This window comes from Schistocerca serialis, chromosome 11 (assembly GCF_023864345.2).
Source record: "Schistocerca serialis cubense isolate TAMUIC-IGC-003099 chromosome 11, iqSchSeri2.2, whole genome shotgun sequence".
Classification (NCBI taxonomy): Eukaryota; Metazoa; Arthropoda; class Insecta; order Orthoptera; family Acrididae; genus Schistocerca; species Schistocerca serialis.
The window spans coordinates 151,593,032-151,605,580 of NC_064648.1; the positions used below are offsets into that span (position 1 = coordinate 151,593,032).

Genomic DNA, 12,549 nt, shown 5'->3' on the forward strand with positions numbered 1-12,549 from the left:
ATATTTCCGTTAACAGATAAATGTCATCATTTGAAATGATATTTCTATTCTGAGCACTTAACCACTCAAAATTGATCAAGAAGATAAGTTATGAAGTTCGCTTTACCTTTTAATAAAGTTTATCCTCATTACTTCTTCATTTACGACACTATACTGCAACTTTCATGGACAGTAGCTCATAACCTCATTTTTACTGTACGGTACTAGGCTAAACGAATTAACGTGATGTGACCTGACGGGTAGTGTGAAGATAACCTTACGTGACAGTGGCGTGACGGGCAGTATAAACTGATTTTTAACGAGATGAATCAGCAGCAAACCCATGACATTGTCCAGTGTTTATGATTTTTCCTGTATTGAGTTCTGTTTGTACACTTCGTTGTTATCCAAGTTGCAGATCCTAGGTCTTTACGCAGTACTCAAAAATGTCCGCGGTACTCAATCTGTTGATTATTTCTGATTGGTGTTTGTTACTCTGTGGTAAAATATGTCTCATGTATGAATTTGTTAGTGTTATATACCATACTTGTGTATATGGGTAACTATTTATTTACACGTGTATTACTACAGTTGGAATTGGTGATAGATGCGCCAATTCCATTTCGTCTATGTGAATTAGGGTCTTCGAATCTGCTGCGCACTATCTCGATTTTAGCTCTGCGATCATTCGAGACGCCAGGATCGAAGTATCGTTAATTTACTGGGCTACTCTTGGTGATCGATACTAGTTGCTCCAAAGATGCTAAATAGGCATTGAAAACTTGGAGCGAGTGTTTGGGGAAAATGTGCAACAAACTGATAAGGGATGATGAATGTTAGTGTATTTTGAAATGGAATAACACACTAAAGGGGTAAACATTATGGAGCAATTAATGAGAGGAACATTCGGGTGAGTCATGAAAGCAAATCATAATTAGTGAATGGAGACAGAACCACGGAATATGCACTTTTATTCTAATGCTGAGTTAAAAATACCTAGAAGTACCTGTTTGTCTGCTTTGATTAACGTTTATAAGGCTTTCTGTTCGTAGTAAGCGTTTCGATTTGGTGCCTTGCAGACATTGTATCCGCAGGATAGGTTGAAAGACCGGTTGAAGTATGAGAACATATTCGTCTTTGAAGATATATCTCTACAAAACAATTAATACAAAATCCTGTGTAAGTTCGAGGTCCCTATTTTGACATGTCAACTCGATTTTGCGTAAGAATAATAAATGCAGCTCTGTTTTGCATGAGATGTAATCCGTCATATAAAATGACATGTTTGTAAATTTGTCCTCAATATCTCATTTTCAGACAAAATATCTGTGATGATAAATGGACTCAGTGACGTTTTTCTGAATCAACTATCATTAAGATTATGCCGAAACATAATCCTATCATGAGTCAGACGATATTTGTGTCCAAGAGACTTACCATTTACAATCTCCGCCCTACCCCTCCCGTGACACACGCCCACAAACGTGTTTACACGATTTGTCAAAGGCTTGTAACTGTTGGGGTACCCCATCTGCAGTGGCACATCATCTTATAAAACAATATTATTTTATAAAACACACAAATATTCCAAATTCGGGATGCTACCAAGACTTAATAAGTGGTGTGGATAGGCCTAACATTTATCATAGTGTAAAAACATAGAAATACTTTTTGAAATGCATATTGTAAGTTTTATGCTACTGTCACTGTGTTTCCGTAATGCACATTGCCAGTTCGTCGTAGAAACGTGTAATTACCACGTTTCAGTGCCTACCGCTTCTGTTAAGGAACTAGTGTAGATGATAAAAATAGAGCTGTTAGTGATAAACTTGCATTGAAATCTATTTTGAGCTGCCTGTTGTGACACTTTGTCCTGGAGTAGCTTATTAAAAGATCTCAATTTAGTCCTGTATTTCTCTTTCCTTTCTTTACTCGGTAAAAATTAATATTACCTTTGTTAGATTTGGAAGGAAGTGTCATTTACATTATAGTTCACGGGTGCTTGCAGTGGCACATAACAAAGGTTGTCTGATGTTCCTCAAATTGAGGTTGTAGTGACATATATTGTGGAACAGAAACACTCATAGTTCGAGTAAGCTGTGTGTTTGTGTGGTGTTTTCCTAGTCTTGTTCCGTAAGGGGCATGTATGATTGTGGTTCTTTTCCTCCATTGTATTCGTATTGTGTGATGTTAATGTAGATGTAGTGTCACTTGTGAAGAATTAATTACAAGAGGGATGAGTTTTTTTGAAGAGGTGTTTGCAGGGTGAATTTGAGCCAATACTAGGTATAATTTTTCTCCTAGCATAATTCTTTGCTCAGAAAAATACTTTCCTGTAAGTGTAGTTGCCCAAAAAATAATTCTATAACTTGTTAGAGACCGGAAAAATGAAGAGTAAACTAGTTTCTACTGTTGTACTGTCATGTAGTGTGAAGCACCAACGTTTATTTTGGCTCAGATTCTTTCACATATATAGTAATATACAAATCTAACACTGTGCTCTCTTTTATGTAACATCCTCTCTATATTTTTCCAGTCAAGTAAATTCCTGTCACTGGCATGGGAAGTTTCAAATAAATATATTGGCCTAAGAATGTCTCGGAACTTACTTACACCCCCGTAAAACTCTTTAAAGTTGTTAGGCGAATAACATTGAACAGTCAGTGCTTGTGTGCCCCATCTCTCGTGTAAGTATTAAAGGATACAATACAGTGCAGCAGGTGTGACTGATCACTTTCAACAGGGCATAATTATATTTCTCAGCACTACCTTACCACTCTGGCACAGTACTGTCTTCCACACTGTTTTTAACTATAAGTGTATAGTGATCTGCACAGGAATATAAGATTTTGCTCTGGGATGTTTGTTTTTAATGCCTTAAAACATGTAAAAAACTTGAAAATATCGCATCTCAGTAATCAAATAGAAGGTTTCATCGGGCACAGAACAATGTATTAATTTTAGACAAACTATCATGAAACATTTGTTGTCTTTGTCAACTTGCAACCAAACTGTGACCTAACGCACACCTCCCACTACAGAATGGATCAGTATGCCACTGCTACCTTTATTTAAAAGAATAATGCCATAGGTGATGACACAACCTTCTTTTTTATTATGTCACTAGCCAAAGCAGAATGGTCCACGAACTTGTCTGCACTTCGCCATGTAACTGATGCTGGCGTCCAGATTTTGATTCTGTGATGTATGAAGCACCTATTAGTCATTAATGCACATATCAGTGCACTGCATCAGTAATAATTTGTTTTGGATCTAGTGAACATACTGCTGAGCAAACAGTTTCCTCTTGGCACAGTGAGTTTTTATAATGCATCATATATTACCTTGGTCCACCCATATGCTTCATAAAGAAAATATGTAATGTAATTCCCATTGCAATCAGCTGTCAAGGCGTCCCATAGTAAATATAAGCAGTGGTGTATATTTTCTTAACATGTAGTTGCTTAAGATGATAAACTTTCAAGATGATGGTCTGTTGACTGTGAGAACCGTCTGCATTTAGGTATTATTTTATTTCAATGTAAAGTCGAAACTGGTAGCCTAAAAATAAAACCTAAATAACGGCTGTTGGTATTGTATTATTAGAAACTGACTAGCCGTAGTCCCACACTCCAGACAGAAGATGTAGTTACATTCTTTTATCACTGTAAGTTTCTTGAACTTTGCACGTAACTTAGAAACAGCACCTTTATCTATACTGATGGTTCTAAGACCAACTCTGGTGCCATAAGCATCTTTGGCAACAAACATTTTAGATACCGGCCTCTAGAACAGTGCTCGATTTTTACTGTAGACCTTTCCGTCATCTATCAGGCCACCCAGTATGTCCAATGACAGAGGCTTGTTGATTGTGTATTATGTTCTGATTCATTTAGTGCCCTCCAGAGCCTCTGTGCACTATACACATATCGCCCTTTATTACAACAAATCCAACAATGCCTCACTTGCTTGCTGCTGATAGAGCTCGTGTGGGTCCCTGTTCATGTCACAGTGCCGGGAAATGAAGCTGCCGATGCTGCAGCTAAGGCTGCAGTCTGACTACCTAGCCATGTAACTGTTCTGTCCCTTCAGATGATCTCTGTGTTGCCACTCATGGAAACATTATGTCGCTCTAGCATGAGCACTGGTCTTCTCTAGATGTGAACAAACTCTGGGAAATTAAACGCCTACCAATGTCTTGAATCACTTCTTCTCACCCCTCTTGCCACAAGGAGATACTTTTAGCTAGGTTGTGTATTGGGCACTGTCATTTCAGTCACTGTTATTTGTTAAGTGGGGACTCTGCACCACTCTGTGCTTGCTACAACCAACCATTGACAATGTGCTGGTGCTGATTTTACAACCGTTGTGTTTTAATGTATGTTTGCCATCTGAATCATCAGATATTTTACCAGATACAGCATGAGCTGCTGATCGCATTTTCCTTTTTATTCGCTGTGATACTGTGATTTCGGCTGTTTCAAGCCTTAAAGAAAAAAGAGGGGGGGATTTAATATGATACAGGTGCAAATACTCGACTGACTCATAGTCTGCCATAACTAAAATATATTAAACTGCTCCACTTCCTTTGAGCAGTGACCTATAAAAATCTGCTGTCACTCCATCACATAAGCATTTACGTATGATCAGGTACAATTAATAATGCTGTCATGAGCTTCATATGTGTGAAATAGCTTTGACTTTTTGACTGCAATTTTTTACATAGTTTAAACTTACACATCTGCTATATACATTTTTTGAACTAAAGTGATCAGGTGCACTTATGGTGTCAGTGGCTCTTGGATTGCACGCTGATGTTGGCAATTTGTTTATATCAGTTGTAGCCAATCAGATGATATTATATGGCAGTCGGTAAGAATCACTGAATCTAATGATTTCTTTCAGTAAAAGATGCAAATTGATTACATTTCTTTTCAATGTGATGAGTGCCAGAATAACTTTTACTGGTCTGATTATTACAAATTTGAACGTTTATTACAGACTTTTGCATTTCTTTGGCGACTGAAAAAAGGCTAGATTTGCTGATAGATGACCTGTAGTGAAGCCTAATGCCTGAGGTTGGTTGGTTTGGATGTGACAGTTTGATTACGAGTTGATGAACCCAGTGAATGTGAATGACAGAAAACTAGATGTGCTGACAGACTGATCTGTGGTGTGCATCGAAGGCTAGTTTAGGGTGGAATTTGATAATTTGCTTGTGAGTTGGCGAAACCAGTGTATCTCAACACGAAAAACTTGACTGTCACAATAAATTGATCTGTAGCATAGCCTGATATAGGCCTATACATTTTCATTGCAATAACTGCTTGTGTGTCTTACTTTGGATTTTGCTGAAAATTCTGATGTGGCTAAATTATAACGTAATAGAACAAAATACAAGTTAACTTTATTTACAAATCATAGGAAATTGTCACTAAGAATTCATATTGACAGCTGACTCCCGATTTATTGTATTTCGTTGTTACCGGCATTAGCCCCCATTGCTGCATCCAGTGACATCTCAAATTCACTTTTACTGTAACATGTGACTGTAATTGTCATATGTTTACCTCATTAAAGGTTTATGATGATCTCTGTCACATGGCTTCACCATCATTGCTCTATTTCAGTGCGTTTTGAGTATAAAACTAAACCATTAATTTTATGTATTTTTTTTTAGAATTAAATACTTACAAGAAAATGACCATTTTGTGAACTTGTCATCCATCCGAAAGTTAAGAGCTTGATGATCGGAATAAATTACGATTCCTTGCCAGTGAAAATTAAAGCTTTTCAAGCTTGTGAAACATTTTTTTCCCAGTGTAGTGTGGTTCATGCTTATTTAAAGTTTAACTTGTGTCACAGAGTCACACGGGAATTCTGCGACCATTATGCCATTAACTCAGCACAGTCTTAACACTGCTTCAGGTCACTGTGTAAAAACAAACCCACATATTATAAAAAACCTCATTGACACATTGTGGGCATTGTCCATAAACATTTCAGCTGTCACAAAAGCAAAAATTACCAATGCCATGCCAGGCTGAAGCTATTTATGTTTAACTGGCGATAGAATAAGGCCTGGCACATATAGTTTTTTCATTGCTTCTTCACGGTCTGTGTAAATATATGATACTTCATTGTAACACCCGGAAATTGTGGTGCTGGCAGTCGGTCATTCACGTCAGCTCATTCTTTAGTCGAGTGTTTTGTGGGATTTTGACAGTGATACATTGAACAATGTGTATTTTATAATAGTTTATGCAAAACTCTTAGAAAACACACTGCGTGTCAGTTGCACTTCATGTATATTTGGTTTTGCGAGTGTAGTGGTGATCATAACCTACAATCTCCTCCTCTTCTGTGCTGGATGACTTTTCTGCAGAAAAGTGTAGCGAGGGGTGAGTGAGAACAAGCGGTTATAATTCACAGTTGTGGCAAATTCTTTGAGATTTTCTGTACAGTAATTGGTTATGATTGTGTTTGCACCAAAAGGTGGTTCGTAGAATGAATTTTGATTGTGATACGGAGAACATACATTGATGGTGGTACAGGTGATGAACTGGGATCATGACATACCCTTTAGTGGTGCACGGATCAAAGATTGTTTGTGATATAAGCATCGTATTTTGATCGTGGTACATAGAACAAACTAAGATGGCGCCATAACTTGGCAGCTTCAGCCAACAAACAGCTTGTTGTGGACCAGCATAGCTGTCATTAGCCCATAAGTCTGCAAGGGCACCTGTTGCTTCCATTAACGAATTAAATGGAACACCAGTGCATGATGTTTGGTTGTGCACTGCTCCACGCCTGTGTCTACGTGTGACACGTGGAGCAACAAACACAGCCCCAGCTGGCAGTGGCTTCTTCTGCTCCATGTATGGGCAGATCAAGCAGCACCTCGGTGGTGGTGGAAATACCAACACAACCACTTGAGACAGCAGCAAGATGTACACGCTCTGCATTGCAGAAAGGTGCTCAGAAAATTGAGGAAGAGTAGCTTCTGAGCACTGAGTTTACTACCCCAGAGGTGAATCCACCCCACATTGTTAACTAGTTACATGAATGAACACATCATTGTACATACAATAATATGAATGTGGTTCAAATTTAATGCAAAGTAAGCAAGCAAAATCAGACAGTGTAAATACACAACAGAAACAGATTATGCAATTATACAAAATTAATGGGTCCACTATTCAAAAAAGTCTAGTTTTAGTCTACAAAAACATTTTTGCGAAATTAATTATTAGTTAGTGGTGACTTGTTGTTTCTCCTATAGCTGTGTTGGAAGAGTATGTAACTTAATTAGATTACATTGAGACAGGATATTGTTCTAAACCCATGCAGAGTTCGTCTACTAACTATGCTAGTAGTAATAGTTTATATATAACCTAATGAACATCTGCTCTCACAGCATTCTAACAACACCAACATAGATTAGATTTGCATGGACTGAGGAAATCTTGTTTTCCCAAAGAGCAATGTTAATACGGATAATAGTAAAATGAATAGCACCACATGTGGACACTGGACTTGAAATTCAATCAGGCCCCCTTCCCGAGGTGGTGTTGGTGAAGGAATATCTCTATCTGCTCATTTCTGAATTCTTTTATTCTCTTCTTAAATTATACAATAAATTTATGATTTCCTACTTCCAAATTCCTGTATTTTTCTTTTAAAAAATAAGTGCAATTGTTGTAAGTAAAGAAAAGATAGCACCAAAATGCGGACAAAAGAACTCCACCTAGCTCCGCCTTCACATGGTACTGCATTGACAACGGTGGCCATGGCTGCAAGTGTGTAGCACAATTTTGCTGCACAGTGGTGGCTATGGGCAATGGCCAAGAAGTCTGTGTCGAGCACTACTTACACCCTACATAAAGCAATAAGATGGCAGGCCCTAGCAGTCATAATGCAGATTTTCTTTTATTTATTTATTTGTTTGTTAAAGGTAACTCTGTGTATTGTGACGTGATTAGCTTGGTCATGCACACATGCGCCCCCCCCCCCCCCCCCCCACACACACACACACAGGTGCGCGCACATGCACACTATGCAATCAAAAGTATCTGGACACCCCCCAAAACATACCTTTAGATTTCCACACTTCCAAACATTCCTAGGTCCTCTGTTTCCGATGCGATAGTGAAGTGCAAATGCGAAGGGACACATACAGCATAAAAGAATACAGGCCATCTATCCAGACCATCACACAGGAATTCCAAACTGCATCAGGATCCAGTGCAAGTATTATAACAGTTAGGTGGGAGCTGAGAAAACTTGGATGTCATGGTCAAACAGCTGCTCGTAAGCCACATATATTGCCAAAAATGCCAAATGCTACCTCACTTGTTGGAAGCAGTGTAGAAATTGGTCTTTTGAACAGTGGAAACATTTTCTGGAGTGACGAATCACGGTACACAATGTAGCAATCAGATGGCAGGGTGTGTCTATGGCGAATGCCTGGTAAACGTCATCTGCCAGTGTGTGTAGTGCCAACAGTAAAATTCAGAGGTGGTAATGTTTGGTGTGGTTGTGTTTTTCATGGAAGGGGTTTGCACACCTTGTTGTTTTGTGTGGACTATCACAGCACAGGCCTACACTGATGTTTTAAGCTCCTTCTTGCTTCCCACTGTTGGAGAGCAATTCAGGGATAGTGACTGCATCTTTCAACACGATCAAGCACCTATTCATAATGCACATCCTGTGGTGGAGTAGTTACATGACAATAACATCCCTGTAATGGACTGGCCTGCACAGAGTCCGGACCTGAATCCGATAGAACATCTTTGGGATGTTTTGAACGCCGACTTCGTGCCAGGCCTCACCTCATTGCAGCACTGCATGAAGAATGGGCTGCCATTCCCCAAGAAACCTTCCAGCATCTTATTGAACGTATGCCTGCGAGAGTGGAAGCTGTTGTCTAGACAGGGTGGATCAACACCATATCGAATTACTGCATTACCGATGGAGGATGCCACAAACTTGCAAGTCATTTTCAACCAGGTGTCCGGATACTTTTGATCGTGTAGTGTGTGTATATCGCTGGTGTGGATGGCAGAAAAGAGATATTTTTTATTGGGCCAATTAAGAGTGAACTGTCGTTAACAAATCACTTGGTAGGTGATGTACAATTTTATGTGCTTTTAATGACTGAATCTCTCTTTGCAATCTTCACAGTCCAAAGATCGACAGTGTTGTGCTGACTGCATTTTTTGGTTTTCACTAATCAGGGAGATGAGTCACTCAAAAACAAGGAAAGTCTTATTAATCAGTTACTGCCTTTTGTAATAAAATATAAATTTGAACAAGCCAACCTAAAGTCCAGTGTTAGACGTCCCTACAATGTCAGATGTTTGTGCCGCTGTAGCTGTGAATTGTAACACTCTATTAGTGTGGTATCTCTGTGGCAGGAACTCAGGAATTTTCAGAAATTCCTGTGTCGCTGCATGTTGTCAGAACTGAAATATTTCCAGAATTTATTCTGTGCTGACAATACTTTTATAGTAGGGTTTCTTCTACTGAGGGGAGCACATACGAGTTACTAGTCAAACATAGGCCTAGGAACTCCGTGGAAGAGATCTGCAAAAACACTGAGAAATTGTTGTTGTTGTGGTTGTGGTCTTCAGTCCTGAGACTGGTTTGATGCAGCTCTCCATGCTACTCTATCCTGTGCAAGCTTCTTCATCTCCCAGTACCTACTGCAGCCTACATCCTTCTGAATCTGCTTAGTGTATTCATCTCTTGGTCTCCCTCTACGATTTTTACCCTCCACGCTGCCCTCCAATGCTAAATTTGTGATCCCTTGATGCCTCAAAACATGTCCTACCAACCGATCCCTTCTTCTAGTCAAGTTGTGCCACAAACTTCTCTTCTCCCCAATCCTATTCAATACCTCCTGCTTCTCTTTCATGCCCCTCGACTCTTATAACTGCCATCTGGTTTCTGTACAAATTGTAAATAGCCTTTCGCTCCCTGTATTTTACCCCTGCCACCTTCAGAGTTTGAAAGAGAGTATTCCACTCAACATTGTCAAAAGCTTTCTCTAAGTCTACAAATGCTAGAAACATAGGTTTGCCTTTTCTTAATCTTTCTTCTAAGACAAGTCGTAAGGTTAGTATTGCCTCACGTGTTCCAACATTTCTACGGAATCCAAACTGATCTTCCCCGAGGTCCGCTTCTACCAGTTTTTCCATTCTTCTGTAAAGAATTCGCGTTAGTATTTTGCAGCTGTGACTTATTAAGCTGATAGTTCGGTAATTTTCACCTCTGTCAACACCTGCTTTCTTTGGGATTGGAATTAATATATTCTTCTTGAAGTCTGAGGGTATTTCGCCTGTCTCATACATCTTGCTCACCAGATGGTAGAGTTTTGTCATGACTGGCTCTCCCAAGGCCGCCAGTAGTTCTAATGGAATGTTGTCTACTCCCGGGGCCTTGTTTCGACTCAGGTCTTTCAGTGCTCTGTCAAACTCTTCACACAGTATCATATCTCCCATTTCATCTTCATCTACATCCCCTTCCATTTCCATAATATTGTCCTCAAGCACATCGCCTTTGTATAAACCCTCTGAGAAATTACTTTGTTAAAATTGTTGCCAGAAACTTGTTACATTAGTATGCACACTACTCTGACCTGCCACTGCTGTGTCTTTTGCCTTGGCCCAAATTGTTAAAAAGTTTTCGAGACTCACCAATGTGAACATCCTCAACTAACTGAACGGCTTTTCTGCTGGAAGCTTATCACTTTCTGTTGGCACATTCAGTGGTGTGCATTACCCTGTTCTGATGTGAACAGTATGTCAGCATTCCTAAGGTAGCAGAAGCTATGCGTGTTTACAGGATTTGTTGTGTGTGTGCTGTCAGCCATTACAAATTTTTGCTAAATTAACCTCAATTTTTCTAGTAATTATCAGCATACAATCTCAGGAGTAGTAATAAAAAAGAAGAGAAAAACAAGCATTCAGTTATTACTAATGAGTTACACAAATTACTTTCAAAACAGCAACTTCTAATCTCATAAGGCAACTTTTTGGTAAAGTAGGCCCTCAGTACGAACAATTAAACTCAAATGTAGATATTCAATGTGTATTTCAGTTATCATCACAGTACATTATGTAAAAGCCAATAGTTACCTTGTACCGGAAGAAATACCTTTATACTTCAACAAGAATGCAATGCTACAAATTCTAAAGAAGGCAGGTGTCAACAGACGTCAATGCTGTGATACTATTGGTTTAATAATTCACACTTGCAAAATACTTGTACAAATTATTTAAAAAAGAATGGAAAAAATGGTGGAAGCTGTCTTTGGGAAAGATCAATATGGGTTTCAGCGAAATATGAGAACATGCGAGGCCATTCTGATCTATTCTACTTCTTAGAAAATACGTTGAAGAAAGGTAAAATTACAAAAATAGCATTTGTAGTTTTAGGAAAAGCCTTTGAAAATGTTGACTGGAGCACACTCTTTAAAATTATGAAGGTGTTAATGATAAAATAAAGGCAATGAATGATTATGTACAACTTGTAGAGGAACGGATTGCAGTTACAAGACTGAAAGGGCATGAAAGAGAAGCAGGAATTGAGAAGGAAGTAAGAGAGTTGTAGCTTATCCCCAGCGTTATTAAATCTGTACCTGGATTAATGAGTAAAGGAAACTAAGGAGAAATTTGGAAAGAGATTTAAAGTTTAAGGAGAAGAAATAAAAACTTCTAACATTTGCTGATGACAGTGCAATTCTTTTAAGACAAGGCACAGGACTTCAAAGAGCAGCCAAACAGAATGGATAGTGCCTTAAGAGTTCATAAGATGAGCATCGACAATTGTAAAACAATGACAGTGGAATGTAATCATCTAATTTGAGTGAACGACATGTATTTGTAATTGCGAGTATGATTAGACACTAGCTGCGCAACTGTGGAGTGATGATGAAAATACTTGCCAGAGTGGGACTCGAACCTGAATTACCCACTTATCGTGAGCTGTCGCTCTAACCACTTCGGCTATCCTAGAACGACACCAGGGCCAACCCAAATTCCCATATTTCACTGTGTCTGTCCTGAAATGGCACAGTGATAATGTGGAAGTTTGGGTCAGCCCTGAAGCTGTGCTCGGGTAGCCCAAGTGGTCAAGGCAACCATGATAAGCATGAAATATGGGTTTGATTCCTGGTACAGCACGAACTTTCATTGTCACTAATTAGTTGCGCAGCTAGAATCTAAATATATTTGCAATTGGAAATACATTTCGTGCAGTTGTCGATTACCATGGTGTCTGTTCCTTCAAACATGCATGCATATCTGAAGGACACTGCAAATACTAATATTAGTGATACTGACAGAATTAGATCAGAGAATGAGGCACTAAAAGTAGCAGATGGATTTTTCCATTTGGGCTGCTAAATAACTGACAAATTCCGAAGCAGAGAGGATATAAAATGCAGACTGGCAATAGCAAGCAAAAGTTTCTGAAAAACAGGAATTTGCTAACTTCTAATATCATTATTGAAGTGTTCGGAAGTCTTTTCTGAAGATACTTGTCTAGAATGTAGCCTCATGTGGA

At 38.9% G+C, this 12,549-nt stretch overlaps 1 protein-coding gene across 3 annotated transcripts in view; it reads left to right on the plus strand.

The window, feature by feature from the left end:
• The first annotated feature begins 733 nt into the window (after positions 1-733).
• LOC126426882 (dynamin-like 120 kDa protein, mitochondrial) overlaps positions 734-12,549 on the plus strand; it is a 200,116-nt gene continuing 188,300 nt past the window's right edge. For all 3 annotated transcript variants that reach the window (XM_050088928.1, XM_050088929.1, XM_050088930.1), the window contains exon 1: positions 734-889. In XM_050088928.1, coding sequence (XP_049944885.1) covers positions 861-889 — 29 coding nt within the window. In that variant the 5' untranslated portion in view covers positions 734-860. The remainder of the gene's footprint in view (positions 890-12,549) is intronic.